General features: G+C 42.7%; 2 protein-coding genes and 1 long non-coding RNA gene across 3 annotated transcripts; 1 reads left to right on the top strand and 2 right to left on the bottom strand.

The window, feature by feature from the left end:
• Nucleotides 1–1,730: 1,730 nt before the first annotated feature.
• Nucleotides 1,731–8,056, top strand: LOC146203876 (uncharacterized). The gene is made up of 3 exons (XM_084588949.1): nt 1,731–2,601; nt 5,075–5,276; nt 5,653–8,056. The coding sequence occupies exons 1-3, from the start codon at nt 2,558–2,560 to the stop codon at nt 5,716–5,718; spliced, it is 312 nt and encodes a 103-aa protein (XP_084445075.1). The 5' UTR covers nt 1,731–2,557; the 3' UTR covers nt 5,719–8,056.
• A 52-nt stretch (nt 8,057–8,108) lies between these two features.
• LOC146203877 (uncharacterized) lies at nt 8,109–13,093 on the bottom strand. Its single transcript, XR_014703920.1, has 3 exons — nt 12,197–13,093; nt 11,898–11,963; nt 8,109–8,218 (listed from the first exon to the last, which is right to left on the bottom strand). It is a non-coding gene; the product is annotated as an uncharacterized LOC146203877 (long non-coding RNA).
• A 2,320-nt stretch (nt 13,094–15,413) lies between these two features.
• LOC146203878 (uncharacterized) lies at nt 15,414–18,969 on the bottom strand. Its single transcript, XM_084588948.1, has 4 exons — nt 18,695–18,969; nt 16,792–16,839; nt 16,192–16,266; nt 15,414–16,113 (listed from the first exon to the last, which is right to left on the bottom strand). Exons 1-4 carry the CDS (start codon nt 18,819–18,821, stop codon nt 15,452–15,454), a joined length of 912 nt encoding a protein of 303 aa, XP_084445074.1. The 5' UTR covers nt 18,822–18,969; the 3' UTR covers nt 15,414–15,451.
• Between the last annotated feature and the right edge of the window lie 1,350 nt (nt 18,970–20,319).

The following is a 20,319-nucleotide window of genomic DNA, read 5'->3' on the forward strand; positions in this document are numbered from 1 at the left end:
GGTATTCTTAACCCACAAAAGCAGAAACGGCCGCGCGACTCGAAGCCCAGGAAGAAATCGCGCATATGTATGTATGTATGTATGTATGTATGTATGTATGTATGTATGTATGTATGTATGTATGTATGTATGTATGTATGTATGTATGTATGTATGTATGTATGTATGTATGTATGTATGTATGTATGTATGTATGTATGTATGTATGTATGTATGTATGTATGTATGTATGTATGTATGTATGTATGTATGTACAACTTTATTAAGGAGCCGGCAAACGACGGGTGAAAGCTTCGTGATGCTGGCCAAGCGTCGACCCGTGGTTATGCCCTACTTTGCACTACCTCATTTGGCCCGTTCGTGGTGGGTTGGGAGGCTTGTGCTTTTCGAGCGCATGCCGGGCCTGCTGCACGGCCGTTAGTTAAATGTCCTTGAAGTTGAAAGTTTATTTTTGAATCAAAAAACAACGTACAAGAATATACAGCGAGAGGTCCCATGGTACAAGACCGCAGGTGGGACCTCCCATGGTAATAGATTTCGATAGGCAACATAAAGAATAATATTATTGTAAGAAAATTTAAGAAGCATCACTGAAAATAAATAACGAAATACATAGTAAAGAGTGCATTGCCGACAGATTTAGATACAAAAACAGAATACAGAAAAAAGTCCAAAAAAATTCCGCGACACAAAAGATAAATAAATCACAAATTAAGAAGAAAATTTTTAACTTCAACTTGAATAAAGAAAGTGTATTAGTTTGCTTAATGTCGAAATTCAATAAATTCCAAAATAATATGGACGAAAATTGAAGGCCTTGTTTCCCGTAGTTAGTACTGACCTTAGGTAGTAGAAAATTATTACGTAGAGCGAACCGTGTAACGCTGTTGTTTTTGATCATGCCGGGAGGAAAAATGCTAAATGGCAGCTGATGGTGAAGAAGCTTAAAGAATAGAATACCGATATTATAAAGATAAAGAGCCGAGAGGGGTAAGATATTTATATTTATGAACAAAATGTGTGACGGTGACATTCGAGTGGAGGAGGTTATGATGCGTATGGCTTGCTTTTGCAGTTTTATTAATGGCCAAAGATGAACATGATAGGCGTTACCCCAGGATGAAATGCCGTTGTTTAGGTGGCTGTGGACGAAAACGTAGTAAAGTGATAGTAACGTGTGGATTGGGAAAAAGGATCAGGCTTTGATTAGTGCGCGTAACCCAAATGAAATTTTCTTGCAAGTTTCCTTGTCTGTATTTTGCACAGCACTTTAAAGTTCCGGCGGGTATGTCCTGTATGTAGCTTCGGTCGTGTACCTGGTACAGTCCCACATGATGTGCCAAATTGGTCCGCCGGACTCACTTGACCTACACTGCACATATCACTCGTGTAGATGTCTGGGTGGAGGACGTGTAGCACTGCCGGGGCTAGGAGTGACCCGGTTTGCATTTGCCTTAGGATGACCGCCTCCTCCCGACTAAGTGCCGGGTGAGGCGGCAGCATTGTCCGTCGAGCTAGGCGGTAAAATTTAGTCACTTCCTCGTAATTGGTCATTCAGTCTTTTATTTCGAACCACCACTCGGAACGCGGAAGGTAAGCGCTCGCGCCGCCGATTGGACCGTCTCGTTGTGATTCGGTGAGGATACACAATCTCCCGCGTGCGCCAGGAACCATTTGATGCGGATAGTGTTGCCGCGGTCTTGGAGCTGGAGCTTATTGATGAGAGATTTAGCTTACCGGAGACATATTACGTCTCCCGGAGACGTACAGACGTAGACGTATCGGACGCCTACTGCGCATGCGTGAAAATTGATGTAGACGTATTCGGCTGACACCGGGCAAAACACGTTTTAGCTGTACGTATCGCCCATACGTAAGACGTATCGCTAGACGTACATGCAGATGATGATGATGGCTATCCAATAAAAAAAAGATAGAAGTTATTTGTAATAAATACTTCAAATAATGTCACAAAAATGTCACATGCAGATCCCCCGAAGTCATCATGTTGACGTGTTAGCTGTGTTTCGAATAATTATTAATTTGAGCTCACTTTTAACCACTTTGCCACCTGCAGCAAGCCTGAACAATCCAAGCCTAGTTGCATTAAATCCGTTTGTTTTGGTGCTCGCATGGAGGAAGGAAACAACTGCTCGTGTTTGCTGGTGTTCGGTCGTGTGCTAGAATTTGCTCCTGCTATCGGTGCAACCTGCCCACGTTACGTTACATCATGCCGACAGCATCCTTCACCCTTCACGACAGGCAGCTTTTAAGCACCCTATCATGGGATGAAATTGAAGACATGCATAGATTTCAACGGGAGCGCGATATTCCAAAGCCTCGAAGGAACTTACGTGAGCGTGGTACCCTTCAACATCGGCGCCAACAACAACACAGTGTTCAACAGGATTTTTAGATTCTAGAAAGAGGATTTCGGAGAGCTGCAGTTAGGCCTCCTAATTCCAAATGAGGTCATCAGTGCGCAGCGTGTCAGAGTCTCTGGCTCCGAGGCACCTTGGCACAGCTCGACTTTTACTTCGGTCATCTACTCTACGATATGACAAGTGGCTTGATCTGCAAGCTCTTCAGCGATTCTCCGAGGTAAGTAGCGCATGGTGTGGTGGCAGTGGTGGCTTGACGGTTACAAGCCAAATTATTGATAGCAGTGCTTTCTGTGTCAAATAAATATGCCCGCCGAAACATGTAAAGCAAAGCTGACTGGCTGTGGCGTTTCAGTGGTCATCTTTGAATGCGAATTAGCGCTAATCCTGAGGTTCAGAGCTTATCAAAACAGTCTAACACTTGTGCGACCGCTTATAGCGCTTTCAAGCGGATTTAAAGCGATAAATTCCTTGTGAGAAGCGGGGCGGGATGTCGTATCATTCCGCGTGCACATTGCTACGCACTCTCGCGCTACTCATTGCACATCATCCCCATCAGCTTCCATGTGTGCATGAACGCTACCGAGCCTTCTACTCGATATAACTACGTCAAAATCCTACCATTTTGTAGTCGAAAGGCACCAGCGCTCATGCTCCTAGGGATGATGGCATGGGGCCAATGCTCTCTGGCGCGTAACCGCGTTGTGTCGTTTCTAGCAGGCGAGCAGTTTTGGCTACTGTAAAACATAATATACATTAACGATTGCAGTTGACTCGTGCCCAGTCACCGAACGTCTGCTGTAATCATTTTTTTTTTTTTTTACGTCAATTAACTTAGGCAAACTTGTGCAAAGGCATATATATATACCCCTGCTCTCCAACTCGGTTGTAGAGCTTTGGAAAGGTGCTCTCTTGTCAACATCGAATTTAGTGAAACTGTTTAACGTCCCGAATGCAACCAGTGCTATGCTGCTTTTCGATCTTGCCTACTAGCACAGCATAAGGTCATCAACATAAACACTAGCATACTTACAAGTCAATATTTTTTTTTTATTAAATTAGGGAAGTCCACGGAAACACAAACTGAGAAATACGCAAAAGGTTGTTATAAGCACAAGTTATTTTTTAATTTGCTTCATGTGTTAGAAATACTCAACACAGAAATTTCATAAAATTTTATGCAATAATTTAAACAATGTAAGCAATTTTGGATTTTACCCTTATCGATATGAAAATCTATATTTGACCCTACTTTGACTGAATGAAATTTTTTTCAGAGTCGTTTCTAGTCTCTTCGTGAAAATAATACCTGTAAATGATCATACTGTGAATACAGCTGATGAAGAGTTGTAATATTCATTGTCACACAATCAGCAGCACTGATTTGCTCTAAAGTGAGCAAATAAATGCTTAGTAGGCTTCTGCTTCAAGCAAAGGTGTGAGGCTATTTTCTATTGGTAGAAATTAGTTGGAATGTGTTTAATGAAGAGCTATTTTAATTCAGTGCACCATTGTATTGCCGGGGAATGGTAGATGCACATAGGATGCAAAGCGACAAGACAGCGGCAAATATTGTCGTTTCTTGCCAGTTTCGGCTATTTGCTTATGTTGCTAAATGCAGAAAGCCGCTGCCAACAGGCTAAACTAAATGTAGTCTTTTATAAGTTATTTTGCGAGCTTTATGCACAAACTGCTTCGTCTGCTGCAGGCCTATGTTCCCAGTGTTTTTATCTTCTGGCTTCAGATTTTCCTGTGATCTCTTCGTATCCTAGACAGTGATAAGGAAGTAGCTATGGAGAAGCAATAATTGAATTTACACTCGCAGTAGTCCACCCTATCATGATAAAGCTGAGAAAGAAAGCTGTCAAGAATAAAATACATTTGGCTCATTTCCATCTGCACATCAGTAGAATCTGGCTCATTTTTGATTTGGCACATGATTTCTGTGAAATTCCTGGTCTTTATTTACATCCTTACTGTCTCAAACCGTTTGCAAAAGTGAGATGTATATATGATCTTTCAATTACAAAAAAAAAAAAAAAAGAAGAAGAAGAAAATAACTAATGTAGTTTCTGAATTTCGCTTGCTTTGAAAAAAAAAAAAAAAATCAAGTGTCGGCGATAGTGTTGAAAAAATCCGGGAGCACTGCGGAATCTACACTGCAGAAATGTGAAAATCTAAGCGTTGCTGGTGCACACGATGCATCACGTTTGCTCTCATCATTATGAATTAAATGCACCGTCATTATCATTGCTAATGTCATCACTGCTAATTCCAACTTCATTGTCATCGCTACTGTAGACAAGGAGAATTTTGATGTGTGTTTCACGATCCCGAGCATTGCACAGTTGGCTAAAGCGCTCGGATGGGGATGCGAGGGATAGAGGTTCGGCTCTCAGCGGAAACAGGATTTCAATTTTTTCTGATAGCATCATCATGACGTCATTTGATTGACAGCTATAGTGTGACGAAACAAACGAATGCCGACAGTATGAGCCATTAAAGATTTTCACCTTAAAATTGATGGGCCTGTACGAGGTAACGCTAGTGAACTCTTCCAAAAACAATGCAATAAGTATTATGCTACGGCACAGTAAAGAAGGTGCACACTGAAAGATTATTTTCTCATGACCACTTTATAGGGACTCTATAAGCGATCGTTGTTTGCAGCCGCTTCAATTTTTCCTCCTCAGGCGGTGCATGCAAAGGAAGGCCCCCGTGCTCAACTGCTGGGGTTTCATCATGGCACAGCAAGGCAAATTTGTCGACCGTCTGTGGCTCAGGAGGAGGACTTCTCTGGGCACAGGTGGAGCCTGTGCAGAAATATCAGGCACTAATGTGTACCAATGCCATAGTCTGCCAGTGGGCCATTTAAAGGCAGGCGTCACGATGCAGGTAAGCCTGTTCAGTCATGTCTTCATTGCAGTAACTAGCTGTAATATGTTTTTCATATTCAGGGGAATGCATTTCCAAATTAAAGCCTAACATCTCTGCTGCGAAAATTCCACAAGTACTTTTATATTTTTTGAGTTGGTTTTTGGGAAAGGGTACTCAATGACCCACCTCATGAAAAACAGCTTTTCATCTGTAAAGAAACGTGACACTTAAGTATGTGATGCAAGATTGTGTTAGCATGTGGCATTTTATAAATTTGTAGGAAAAAATTGTATCTAAAAACTTGCAACTGTAATTACATCTCATTATACAAAAAGAACAGAGGCACCTGTGTAGACCCACATTGGTTATATTTTTAATTTTTGCTATCTTTTAGGGATCCTCAAGGAGACGGTGCACTTTGAGAACCTGCGGAAGATCACCATGGGTCATAAATATGTGATCTATAGTGATGCAGCCTACCCCCGATGGCCTCTACTCTACAAGCTGTTTGGAGGTGCCGTACTGCAGCCTCATCATGTTGCCTTCAACAAGGCAATCAGCAGCGTTAGGAAAGCTGTAGAGGAAGGGTTTGGCAGCGTAGCACGGGATTTTGCTTTTATTGACTATTTCAAGAACCAAACTTTGAGATGGTAACAGGTAGGGCGCATGTATAAAGTTGCGCAATGAACTGCCGAACATCTTTGTACAGCTGTCATGTGTCTATGTACTTTGTCTTGTGTCTGCCTCAGTTAGTACCTTGTGCCTTTTCAGACATAAGTGTCGGCCTACGTCCTGCGGTCAAAAAATTTGGAACATTTTTTTTTTTTTTTTTTTTAGGCTGCCTTTCTCAGTAAAATATAGACAAGCATGGCAAGCAGTGACCTTCATAGTTGAGGCATTTGTCAACAGTCGCAGAATTCATCTCTGTATTCCTTACAGCAATAATTGCAGCATGCAGTGGTGCATATCTTGTAAATAGGGTAAGTGCACTAGGAAACTTGGACATCAGAAACAAGTGGACAGGAGGCTTGCAGACTCACAACTGGATTTACTAAGTAAAGATGACACATATAAAGTGCACAAAACCGCATGCTCAACGCTATACTTTTGCTTGCTGTATATGTGTCCTCTTTCGGTTAGTAAAATACAGTTGTGAGCCTATGTACGTCCATGTCCACTTCTGTTTCTGTTGTCCGTGTTTTCTAGAACAGTTACTCCATTTCCAAGATGAGCATCACTGAATGCAACAATGCTGCCCAAAGATTTATGCTGTTCATTTGTTGACGCTGTTATGCCGAGATGCAGCTTTATGAATTTTTTTTATATGCGAGATGCAGCAATATTTATCTCGATTGATTGCAGCAGTGCATGACTACTTTCTCGTTGTTTTCGTCTCACAGTGTTCAACATGACATGGTGTGTGCGTGGTGGCGTTTAGGGTGGCGTGTGATAGTGTTCGTGTTCAAATGCAGGGGTTTTTGCCTGAGTGTTGTGTGCAGCGATATGACAGCTTCGGTTTGCCATCTCGCTACTTGGCGAACTGAAAGGACGCAATGACTGGTTCGGCGTTGTCTCCCATGCTCCTTTGACTGCGTGACCGTCTACCGGTGAACAACCGACAGCTGCGCTCCGGACCAACGGCTTCACTTGTTCCCAACGCTAACTTCGAACTGTTAGTGGCACGAGATGCTTGTGACCACAAATATGTACTAGACCACCAGTCTGAACGCTGTACTTGAGTTGTGCTGCGTGGGCCGTCTCTAGTGTTTCACCCGAACGGTTGTGTGTGCATTTGTGTATTGTCTAGATTAAGGAAAGGTGGCATCTGAGTTATAAAAGTGTCTGTATGTGTGAAGTGCCATCTGCTTTGGCAAACCACCACAGCTTGTCTTTGTCAGGCTGTCTGACGGCTTCAGTGAGAACCTGTGCTACCAGATGCAAAAAGTGATGATGCCATTTTATGGTTTTTCACTTCATGCCGCTAATTCACAGCTCATATATTCATTGATCGCATGTGCTGCTAGAGTCATTATTCAGAGTTTTCTGTACACTACTGAATTAATTGTACTCTCATTGAGCTGTCATGTTGTCATCATGCCCGAGACGCTTTGCATTGTAGCCCCATCCAGTAGTGCAGCCAGAGCTAGAGTTTTACCATAGTTGGCATCAACGAATGCCGCAGATGCCCTCTCCCTCTGTTTCCGCACTCTTTTTTTTTTTTTCATAAACTAAAGTCGCCTTTGAATCTCCTAGATTTTAACCTTGCAAAACTGTGTCTAGTCAGGCCAAAGCTATCACACATATCTTTCTTTTCTTTTTTTTTGCAGCTGTGGGTTTCGTGGACCCTGAAAATCACTTCGTGAGCCCTTATTTGAGAAACACTGACCTATGATATGCTTTTAGCAATTACCACTATGTGACGGGACATTTTGAATTTCTTTTGGTGAAGTGGTGACCACAGGCCACTAACAGTGTTTTCAACGTTGTAGCTGAGGCTCACTTGAGAGAGGTTGTGCACATATTTTTTTTTTCGAGTCATTGCATATGTTTACAATTCTAACAATGCAAATATTTCTTAAAATATGCAATTTAAAATTAGTGTAATGCCCTTTGCAGATAATTTTGGACCTGTATTTGCGAAACTGTAGCCTTAGCTACTTATGCACCATAAAATGCAAGAACAGAAACACACCGACAGCATTTGTGTTGCAAAAATGTATTTGGGATTTATTTGGCAAAGTGAACATGGTCGAGAGAGTTTTGGAGAAAATAAACTGGTGCTATCTGCAATGTGATAAGTGCCAACATAAATAACTTTCATTCTTTCATCAGCACAATCAGCATCTTGTCAACTGATTGCCAAGATTTCACCAGCTGATCTTCACATGTCCATCTTCACACGGGGCAGTGTTCTTCACCATGTGCTGCATAAAAAATCTGTGTTGTATTCTTCTACCTTCCTGGAATGAAAAGGTGCGGTGTTCACAGAAATTACTGTAAAATTAAAGCTGTTATGAGAAAGCTGGAGGTTGTTTAATATTGCTCTCCAGCTGGTATTGCAGTGAATAACTACGCACATGATTATTCATGAAATGTCTGGGCATATGGCATACCCCTATATCATGGCACAGAAGTGCAGCAGTCTCCTCTTGTGAATGCACCTATCGGGGGTGGAATTGCCGCTCCATTTGCTCCATTCTGCTCCCAAACTGCTTTTCCTGCTCTATCCTGCTCCAAAACTGCTCCAAACTGGCTGTTTTAATGTTCTACCATCAAATTTAGTGCAACACGCAAACAATGTCTTTGCACCAGTGGCAAAGATATAACGCATCTAGCACTGGGCTTAATACAAACGAAATTTTTGTAAGGGAAGGAAGCATTTGGCATAATAAATATTTGTTTGCAAGTAAATTTAATATGAGTCACTGGCGATTGGAGATAATTGCAAAAAAAAATGCACTGTGCATGTGCCGTAGCACCTCCTCTCAGCCTTTTGAATCGCCGGTGAAGGGAGAAGCAAGAGCAGCAAGCGAAGCAGATCGGCGCAAACTACTGTGAGTCGTTCGGAAGGAAACTTGTCCGACTGGAAAAACCACATGAGTTATTCTAATGGTTGTGGTCTAAGAACAAGCAGGCACTTATCGAGCCTCTTTTTCAGTAACAAGCTTGTCGGGCCTACGGCAGACAAAATCATACTTGAATCGTTATGGGTTGGTACTCCAAAGATGTCACTCACTAGGAAGCGTCTCAAGAGTGTTGGAAAGCCATACAGGGCCTATTGCCAAGATTTAAAAAATGAGCCCCGGCATTGCTCAAGCAAAGAATGATAAAACTATTGGAAGGAGGTAGTGAAGTAAAAATGCTGAAGAATGAAAAGGCTACCCTTCAGTGCCATCTACATTTCCTGAAGGCACTACTGACCACTGCTCAGGAATTTATCAGCACAGGCATAGGATCAAAAAGGGATATGCACAAGATAGAGAGCAGAAATGTCATGTCCATTAATCTGAGCTCCAAATTAGTGGCATTGCTTGAGTGCATTGAAGTGGTAAACTCGACATTTGAATCTGTCAAGTCAGAATAGGCAACTGCGTTAGGTCAAGGTCACACTAGGTGTTCAGTTATAAAGCACACCAGCAAGCATTTTGTTTGCTGCTAGTCTGTTCCAAGTTGTTGGCCGTTGTCTTGTCAGAAATGAGTGCGAAGTTGGACAGGCATTGAACTTGCATAAAAAGGAAGAGCTCATCTTTTTCTGTCAAAGAAAAAAACAATTACTACAATTATCAGAGGCATTTGACCTTAGGAACCTGCTCCAAAACTCTTGTCTCGCTGCTCCCAAAGCTGCTTCAAAATGCTTGAGCCTGCTTCCACCCCTGACCTATGTATCAGACCCATTGATGACTGTCTTTAGTGGTAATGGCACATACCCACGGCGGGGAATAGGCCATGGTATATAGCAAGTACAAAAGGTTCATGGACAAGCAATTGAGTATTTTGATAACTACGAATCTTAAACTAGAATTTCATGAAAAAAAAAAGAAAGGAAAAGAAAAGGCAGTGAATTCTCATTGTAGCAATCTACCTGGTGTGATTATATAGCTGTGAACAGAATTGCACACAGGTTGTAGGGTATAACCCTTGGCACTTGCCCCGAAGGAGAGGAGAATAAACACAAATAGCATGCCTGAGTAATCACCATTTGAACGATCTAACAATCACTAACAGTGTTTCACAAGGAAGCCTGCTTTGGCCACTGTTGCTAAAGTGTTCATCAAAGACATTGCCCACATCGACATATCCATTAAATTTGTCGTACATATATAGGGTGGATCTGGTACATATGATATGGGCGTGTCCAGAAATCTAAAATATAAATCGAGAGACAAAAAATAATTTTTGGAAACTACTGTCGAGCTCACGCCCTGAAACTCTGCTAGGTCTAATCCGACTAGCTGACGTCGCCCATGTCCAAGGACTCCAGGCTGTCATCTTTGCGGATAAGTTGACACCTATCTTGCGCCTGTTGGATATTTATTAGTTTTGCCACCACCACATGCAGATGACTGTTCTATTATGACCGGCACAGATGCAGACACGTTGACAAAGCAAAGCAAAGCCTTCCTGTTAACATTATTGTTGTGGCTTCAATCAAACAAACTTAATATAAATTGTTCAAAGACAACGCTAATTATTTTCCCAGAAAGAAATTTTCTTTTTAATCGTGCTGTCAGCAATGAGAGTTGGAACATTACAATTGTAGGCTCGCAGAGAATACTAAGTGTCACGTTCAACAGCAATCTATACTAGGACTTGCCTGTTGCTGGCATATGCAAAAGATTTTCCATGGTATTTGATGTTATTTTATGTCAGTGAACGCTCCTTCTGATGCACATTGAAAACAAATTGAATCATTTTTTCACATCAACCAATGCATTAAGACCACAGTGGAGGGTGGAGTAAACAATAATATAATTTTGCCATCCTTTTCTTGAGGATAAATAAAATTCACCAAATGGGTAATTGCGGTAGAAATGTCTCTATAAAATATTACTTCTGAGCTTTTGCGTTGATTATGCACATTATGCTCTTAGGTCATGGTGCAATGACCTAAGAGCTGGAAATGCATCACGCGTCCAGGCAAACATCACACAAAAGTGTGAAGCCGCAAAAAGAAAAAGCATGTGGGAACTTCCCATGCTTTGCCCGATGATGAATACATTCTGGAGAGGGATGCCTGAGGGCACACCGCACAGGAAGATACGGTGGCTGTTTGGGAGAAGGGACATGGCCATAAAACCATTACACTGATCCATTAGGAGTTGAGTTCTACAGATGCTGTTTTGATCCGCTGTATGTGACATCAGACATGCCCTGTGTTTTTCTGGCAGACAGACTCCTTGTTCGACTATTGCAACGCTATCGAAGTGAAAATGGAAGTTTCTATGTCTCCTCGCCTGTTCCCAAGGTATGACTGCAGGAACATTGCTTACCAATACTGTTTGATTGACTGGCTGATTGACCCAGAGAGGTGTGCCATGTTTTATTGGCCAAAGTTCTGTGAGAGGGCTGGATTGATTGTTTAAAGGCTTCTTGTGGAGTAAAAAAATACCGGCCCTGGGCAAGAGGCTCAATAGTCTATCATTGCTATGAACTTGCTTTCGACCTTTTGCTGTTAAGACCTTTGAAGTATGTACATAAGTCTGCAGAAGTGCAATCAAATTTCATTGTTTTTGTTCTCTCATCTTCGAAACGTCATTCTTCTCTCAAACCGAAGACTCAGTCATGCCACCAAATGGAGTGTAGGTTCAAAACAGTGAGACAAGCATAACAATACACAAAGCATTGCGATGGTCTCGTGAGTGTGCACCATGAACATGAAAATTTGTGAATAATTTGTTTTCCTACTCGTTTATTTCATTTATCGCTGCTTTCATAGACCATTGCATTTTGTATAATGCACTGTTGCTGCTGCTGGTCCGTGCATAGATTTGGCATGAATGCAAAAGCTAACAACTAGGTTCTAGTGCAGTTGTACTAAGCAGTCTTGAGTTTTAAACTATAGTAAGTTGCTAAGGCATTGAGATAAATAAAACTTTTTACAAATTGGTGCTGCTCAAAATAACGTAAATATGTCCTCACCCCTCAGGAGCACTGACTGCAGGCTTGGTGTTGACGGCAGCGGCTCTACACTGTGCAGACTTGTGGCTGTGCCATGGAAGCAAACAAACAAATGAAAGAAATAAATATTTCTGCAGCCATGAGATCTTGGGCTGTTTTCCGGTGCATAACAACATGCACGAGCTTACTTTAGCACTCTGGCTAGACCTTGTACACAGCAGTAAGAGAATCAAGACTGAACATTGCAGTGCTTTGTAAATAGCTGTAACATGTTCAACAAGAACATTGAAGAAAGTAATACAAGAAGTGTTGTCGCTTACTATTCCGGGAGTTGTCATGATTGCTTTCATCATCATGAGTCTCTCTGGGCACCATGTCATTCAGGCACTTGCAGGCTCATTTTCATCTGAAAGGGAATAACCATATGAGACACAGATGATTGGTAATTAACTTGCCAACATAATACAGGATCTAATTGTGCAGCTGAAAGTTGCGCCAGGACACTAGAAAAGTGCCACGACGCAGACACTGTTGCCTTCATTCAATGCAATGGTCCTTAACAAGGATCCTTTTTTAAGTTTCAGGTGTTTTTATAACACAGTGAGCAAACCAGTTCAGCCTCCGCGACTTGTAAATGCTAATAGGACTTCCAGTGCCTGAATGTTTTGTCCAACAGCATAAAATATTGGCGCACTTCATTTCACGTGCTGACACAGGGACACAAGTTCATAAGCTTGGGGGAAAAAAAATAAAATAAAATAAATGACCTCTTGCAATATTTGGCTTTGGCACTGCATTCAGCATGTGCTGTTAGCTAATGGTGCCAGACAATTGTCTGAGAAGATAAAGTAAATCATCTTGCAAACAATTTTCATTTATTGTGGCTCCTGGTGGCTGTGCACATTTACATGCACATGTAAACAAAAGCAGCTACACGACGTGTATTATATTATGCAACTCGAGCCATGCTTAGCAAAAATGCTGAAATATCATGTATCTAATTCGCACAACGTAAGTGGCTTTTTACTTTGCGCTGCTATTCCCCAGCAATTGAGAATGGGAAAGCATCATCCACCACCACTCCTACTCGGAGCGCACGCGATCGGCAGGCGCCGAGTCACTGCCATTCCGAGCTACTCGAAAGTGCCGTTTTCGTCACATATGATAACTAATTGTTCCGCTCGGACAGTCCGCTGTCCAGTCCGATCGTCTGAACAGAGAAGGTAGTGAGTAGTGACTTACCAGAATCATTTTTTTTTTTCTGACGCTAGATGGCTTGCAAAGGCCTTTGCGAACGCCTTCATTGCGCAGCGGAGCGAGCGCTCGTTCGCCGTCGGCGGATCCCTAGAAATCGTTGCAACTTCTTTCGACGGCGCCTTCTCCCTGCGCTATACTGTGTATGTACAGGATGGTGGCGATCTCGAGCTACTTGCTGGTCGTCCGCCGCACTGAAACGCTTGCGCATGATGTTTTCTTGGCACGGCCGGGGCAAGGGTATTACAGCATTTGATGACGCCAATGTGAAAACGGGAGAACTATGTGGCCCGTTGCGCACAGCAGCACTCTACAAGCACTCGTAGCACCATCCCATCGGCGCTTGGCTTAGCTTGGCGGCTTGGCTCCATGGCTGCTGAAATCTCGTGAGATCTCGCGAGATTACGGCAAGCTGGACGTCACGCGGCATACGTCTCCGGAGTACGTCTCCAGCGCCTGTACGTATCGGCAGTTTTCACGCATGCGCAGTAGGCGTCCGATACGTCTACGTCTGTACGTCTCCGTGAGACGTAATACGTCTCCGGTAAGCTCTCCGGTAAACAAATGCTCGTGAGTAAGCACAGACATATGTACTGTGAGTAAAAAAAATGTTAATATATGCTGGTTAATGAAGCGAGGACAACAACAGAAATATTGCACTGAACCAACCAGCAATGAATGGAAAAACTTGTACTCTGAATCACAGATATGTCATGCAGTTCTTCCAATAGTATAAAAATATTGCACACAACAAATGATCGTGAGTAAGCACAAAAATATGTACTGTGAGTAAAAAATGTAACATATGCAGGTTAATGAAGTGAGGACAACAAAAGAAATATTGCACTGAGCCAACCATCAATGAATGCAAAAACTTGTACTTTGAATCACAAATATCACTTATTCAAGTTGTTAAATATGTACTAGCTTTAAAAACATGAGGTAAATATATCTTCACAGATTAGTACTTCATAGCTTTAGGTGCTTGGAAACTGCTTGGGAACATTAACCCCACAAGTAGACCAAGCAAATCAAACAATAGTTTTCATAAGTGATTAACATTTGAAACCTTGAAGAGGTGCACGTCCATATTTATATGTATTGAATCAAATAGAATTTACGCAATTAAGCTTATCGGTTAGTAAGCAGATGAAGTAAGCTCCGTTTAATACTTCTGTTTTTTAACACAGGTTTCTGGTGTGCCCGGCACCATCGGATGCATTGATGGATCATACATCAACATTCGCTGTCCAGCCAAAAAAATTCGTTCCACCTACGTCAACAGGCACAATTCCATCTCACTTACCTTGCAGGCAGTGTGTGATAATAACAAAAAATTTCTAGATGTGCTAACAGGAAACCCAAGTAAGATTCATGACTCCCGAATCTTCAGGAAATCAGGACTTTCAGGAAAGCTTCCTGAGATGTGTGCACAAGGGAACTTTCATGTACTAGGAGATGCTGCCTATCCACTCAGAGATTTTCTCCTTACACCTTTCCGTAACTATGGAAACTTGAGCCAGAGGCAGAACCTCTTTAACATGAAGTTTTCTGCAACACGAGTCCGAATTGAGAATGCTTTTGCTGATTTAAAGGGTAGGTTTCGCCAATTGCATCATGTTGACTTCTTTGTTGTGGATAAGATGAACCGGTTCATTATTGCATGCTGTGTCTTGCATAACCTGTGCATTAAGTCAGGTGACACCACTGTGCCACCTGTGCCAGATGATGGCTCATCAAATGCTGAATGGGAGAGCCTTCCACTTGATGAAAGTGAGGGCTGCAACCCACTAACAGCCACAGAAACTGAACTTCGCCGTCAAGGAGAGCTCAAGCGAGAGGCAGTGATGCGAGCCATGAACCTGTGAAGAGTGGGGAAAAAAACACTCCTCATGCGTCCTTTGCCAAAGCTCATGCAGCATGTTCCAAATTTTTCTTGTAAGCAGTTCTCCTCTGAAAACTACAAGACTATTTTTTTTTTGGACTCAACCGCCAGTTATAAGATAGCTTGTGATGGTGTACGTTTTTGATAAGTAATCTGAACTTGCCTGCATTTTTTTGTAATGTGCAAAAAACTTGCGGCAGAACGCTTCGTCAAGGTGAGTGGAGCAGCCGATACAACAGGCTGTGCCATTTGTTATACTGTGAGGCTACCAGCATCTCGATTAGGGCAGGGGCAGGCCTTGTAATTCACCAGATGACACAGCCTCTTGAAACACCTGCTCCATTTGCCTCGACAAAAAGTTCCGCTGCAGTTGACTGCAGCTTTTTGCCAATTCCAGAAAGTACAGGCAAGTTCAGTATGAAACATAATGTTAAATTTACTGTTTCTCATCAAGACCAAATGCCTGGCGAAGGAGCTGCATTTTTTCTTTGTGCATTCGCTCTCTTCTTTCTTCCTTAAACACTCTCTCCTGCTCCCTTTCTGCTTTTCTTGCTGCTTCCCTCTCTGCACGTCTTGTTGCCTTCTGTTCTTCTAGTTCTTCTATCTTTTGAAAAAATAGGGCCATATCTCTCATCCTGGCTGTACTTGGCCGGTTTCTGCGCTGCTCACTCCCACTGTCTTCTTGAGCTGAATTTAGGTCCTCATGTTTGTCTGGCTCTGCAAAGCTTGATGTCAATTCAGGTAGAACCTTCCTTGAAACAATGCCATTGGAGTCTCGTACTGCCTCTGGCTCAATGCTGTCATCCAGCCACCTAATCTTCTCTAACTCATCCTCGTAGGGAACCTCTTGCGGTGAGTTCCCTGATCTGTTGTTGTCTGCAACAGCTGTGCGTTTTCTTTTGCACACTGTTTTGTATCTTGTGCAGCACTGCTCACCTGTTCTTAAAACACCGAGCCTTTTCTCAAGCTCGGCAGCGATTTTTTCAAACATAGCCTTTTTGTTTCTGAATTTCTTCAAAGGCCCGACCTGTGCAAAATACGTTGAGTACAGGTCTAGCAGCAGCTTTGTCTCCCCTCCTGTCCACTCGCAGACTGGAGCTGGAAAGACAGAAACTATTCAGAAATAAAATAAGAAAAGAATGGAGGAAAGAGAAAAAATGCACGATGCTTACATACCACGTGTTCCTTTGCTGGTACCTGGGCTATAGATGCGGCCATGTGAGGGGCCAGGCTGCACCTCTGGACAGGGAACTGCAACGGTGCAAAAAAGCTTTCTCCACTGCTGTGCAATATGGCATGGATCCTACAAAGCAGCACAGCAAATGTTATTTGAGGCTAGGCTCATAAATATATTTCAACCTGTTGTTTTAATCCCATTGACATGCATGCTTGCAGCCATATGTATTTAGAGTTTGCACTTCGAAATAACAATGCAAAGGTTCCTTAGTGGTTACTCGGCAGAGCATATACGTGTGTTATTGCTTTTTAACCATGTGAGTGTACAGTGTTGGAACCTGAGCATGCTTATGCAGTTTTCATACTCCTTTAAAGATATTTTCTTTCTGTTTGCTTAGAGATTCATATGTTTCTTGGTGTGCTACACTATAGCGGATCCCCAATGTTTGGCCGCCTGTAAAGAACCGTGAAATAAAACGACCTGTTTGTACTTGTTGTGAATTTATTTCATTATGAACCATCATTGTCGTTGCAGCTCTTACGCCAAGTAGTCAGGGCATCCATTTTGCATCTTTCAACACAAGGTTAGAATACACTTACGAACTGGTGAGGAACGAATCCCCTGGTTTCCGAAATCAGCTCCTGCATCTGCAATATATGCGCACAAAGGTGAAGCAGCTATGCAGTATACTCCAAATAAAGTTTATTTAGCATGTGATGAAGAGGTTAAATGCTTAAGCTATATAGTATTTTGAATCTGCTGCAATCAAATTAACCATCACACATTGCAGTGATTCAAATAATGCTGTGTGTCGGTCAGTACCCGAACGGTGTTCACAAATCAAGCGACAGAGGCGCAACGAGTGACTGGCGGCTGGCCCGTCCAGTTGCCGCACAGGTCTCCCCTACAGCTACTGCTTCTCCCAGTCGCTGCTCTAGTTTTTGTAATAAGATTGGTGCACATGCCCCGCCGGGGTGGTGCAGTGGTAAGACGCCCGACTACTGTCCGGAGTTCCTGGGTTCGAACCCGACCACGGCGGCTGCGTTTCGATGGAGGCGAAACGAAGTGGCGTCGTGGCGTCCGTGTGCTGTGCGATGTCAGTGCACGTTAAAGACCCTCAGGTGGTCGAAATTATTCCGCAGCCCTGCACACCCAAAACAGCATGCAGTGCTATTTGTCTCGTCAATCTGTTATTTTTCTTTTTTTCTGGTGCATATGAAAATTGGCAACTGCAAATTTGCCTGTGAGCTAATACCCCAAGAAAAGTTTTAGAAAAGAAAATTAGGAGGGTGCTTAAGTTTTGCCAGTATAGACATCTAAATTTTAGGTTTGTGTTTATCATTTGTACTCAGGCTAAGACATGACTGTGCTCTGATCACCACGTCATATTTTCCTACGACTGCTGAATAAATTATAACCGTCTTTCCACACTTGTTTAGGTTTCGGTTTCAACAACCGAGCGATGGCTGTGACTGCAAGTCTAGGTCACGTGAGGAATGAAGAAATAGCGACATAATCATTCCTGTTTCGTTTGAATTCACTACAAAAGTAAAGCCAACCTACCTCAAGGACAGGAATCACTTCAAGTGAAGAATTAGCGATTGCATCGCTGTTATTTAATGCCGCGCGGCAATACATACATGACTGTAACGTCACAGCCATCTCTCGGCTGCTGAAACCGAAACTGCTGAGAGAAAAAAAAAAAAAAAAAAGCAATTATAAATTATTTAGCGGTCGTAGGCGAAAAGTGCATACAGATCGATACACAGGAATGTCGTATGCATCATTAACAAGAAAAATGCCACCGAAATTTGGTGTCTATACTCCTCTAAATGCATATAGGCACCAAATTTGAGTTACATTTTTCTTGTTAATGATGCGTAAGACATCACTATATATGGACCACCACATTGTTTTGTTTTTTGCCTACAACCATGAACTAATACAGAAGACCATTTTTTCTCACCTGTTTTGGTTTCAACAGCTGAGCGATGACTGTGAGTCAAATCTAGGTCACGTGAGAAATGAAGAAATAGCGACATAATAATTCCTGTTTCGTTTGAATTCACTACAAAAGTAAAGCCAACCTACCTCAAGGACAGGAATCACTGCAAGTAAAGAATTAGCGATTGTATCGCTGTTTAATACCGCGCGGCAATACATATATGACTAACGTCACAGCCATCTCTCGGCTGCCGAAACTGCTGAGAAAAAAGATTAAATTATAAATTATTAAGCGGTCGTATGCAAATATAGTGTGGTGATTTTTGGATAGTAATGTCGCATCATTACAAAATGATAAAACACTATGCGAATTTCGGTACCTTTTTTCCCTATAGATACGACGGCGGCGGACTTTTAACGAAACGGGCTTATCTTATACGTTGTCGCGTACTTATCGATAAACAAAGAAAACGACCGCTCGGCTGACATCGTACTCAGCACGGTAGCAAGCACCGAGTGCAGCAATACATGCGATATGCATATACTACGTGAGCTTACCGAAAGTAGAACTGCAGCTTTCGTCGCTTACTAGATTCACCAAGATGCGATGCACTTCTGGTGATACATGCACGAGGCGATTGGCTGGTTCCATTGCGTTGTGACGTTGCAGAAGACTTGACAGCATGCGAACGGTGCGAACGTAAGATAAAGAGCGCCGCCGGTGCCGCGCGATCGTGCCTGTCCCTATTCAAGACGAGCAAAATTTGGCGCCAGGAAGCGACCTCAACTTCCGGAACCGGTTTGGCATGACTTCCGCTACGCGCTCGCAACATGTTCCGCTGGTCGACCAAGGTATAGTGCTCTAGAATATTGGGCAGTGTGACGACCGGCGCCGGAGAGCGGGCCGCTTTTGCGATGACAGGAACCGACTCCCGCGAGAGGGCGCGACGTGCAACAGGGGTGCCACATTCGCCGCTCGGCGCGTAGCGGCCGCGGAGATAGCGGGGGTACAGAGGAGGGGCGCGGTTCTCTTTGAAGCTATTTTGACACGCTACGCAAATGGTGCGATATTTAATAAAGGGGCTACTTATTACAAGTGCTTAAACTCATCTCTGCCATTCCATTACGTTAATGTGGAGACGCCTTGCTCGCTTGGGCAGTCCTACGGAGCAGCGCGCGATGTTTGAATCGCTATTTCAAACTCTTTCAACATTTCTTCCTGCGGACAGCCATAAATCGTCCAGATGAGCTTGTACTTAATGTTTTCAACGAAGCGTGGTGTTTTGCATTCGTTCTTCCAGTAAGGGAATGAAGGCTACTGCCGAGGAGCGCTATTAACACGCGGAGAAAAACAGTATACATGCGAATCAAAGCTTGTGCTTCGTAAGGTCTCTTAGGAACAGCTTATTTTTTACGAACCTTATTTACGAACACCTGCTTACATTTTGTAGCTTGTGCTTATTAATACATAACAACGTTTATCTTAAATCGTCAGTAACTGTAATATATCTCTTTAATAGGTGTTCTTTATGTGCCCTAATCACCGCTTATAGAAATTACAAATACAGTGTGCGAGCAAAGCACATTTATTTATTACCGTTCTAACATAAAGCACTGCGGTATTTAGCGGCAAAAAAAAAAAAAAAGGAACATATACACGACTCAAGCATTTATTCTCTGTTCGTAATTAACATGATACATATATCGCGGACATTTGTTTACGTGCCGCTGACCAAAGGGTGAACCAGCTGTTTACATTTAAAAAATGTCAAGTACAGGTAGGGCAATACTTCAGATAAAATATGAAAAATTAAACCTGTCATATATGTATACGAGGGAATACGTTCATAGTGGGCACTTGAGAGCGGACGCTTTGCTGGCATCAAATGGTACAGAGCAAAAAAAAAAAAAAAACACTTATAATTTCGCGTCGTATTGGCAGATAAGATGCAGTTCTTGGCGCGCACCGCAAGAAAACGAAAAATGCGAAAACGGTGACGGGCACCAAATGCACATGCAATTAATATAAGGCCTAATTCAGATGCGGACACTAATGCGTGTTTATTCTTCTAGTGTGTGGTATGGAAATGTGAATAGTCGACTGGATATACTTGCCAAGTACTGCTTGCCGGACTATAATCGGGCTACTTGCCGCGGCTACTCTTTCCAGGACTAATCAGGCT

The sequence above is a fragment of the Amblyomma maculatum genome, chromosome 1, assembly GCF_055883805.1.
Source record: "Amblyomma maculatum isolate TAMU_Amacu chromosome 1, ASM5588380v1, whole genome shotgun sequence".
Classification (NCBI taxonomy): domain Eukaryota; kingdom Metazoa; phylum Arthropoda; class Arachnida; order Ixodida; family Ixodidae; genus Amblyomma; species Amblyomma maculatum.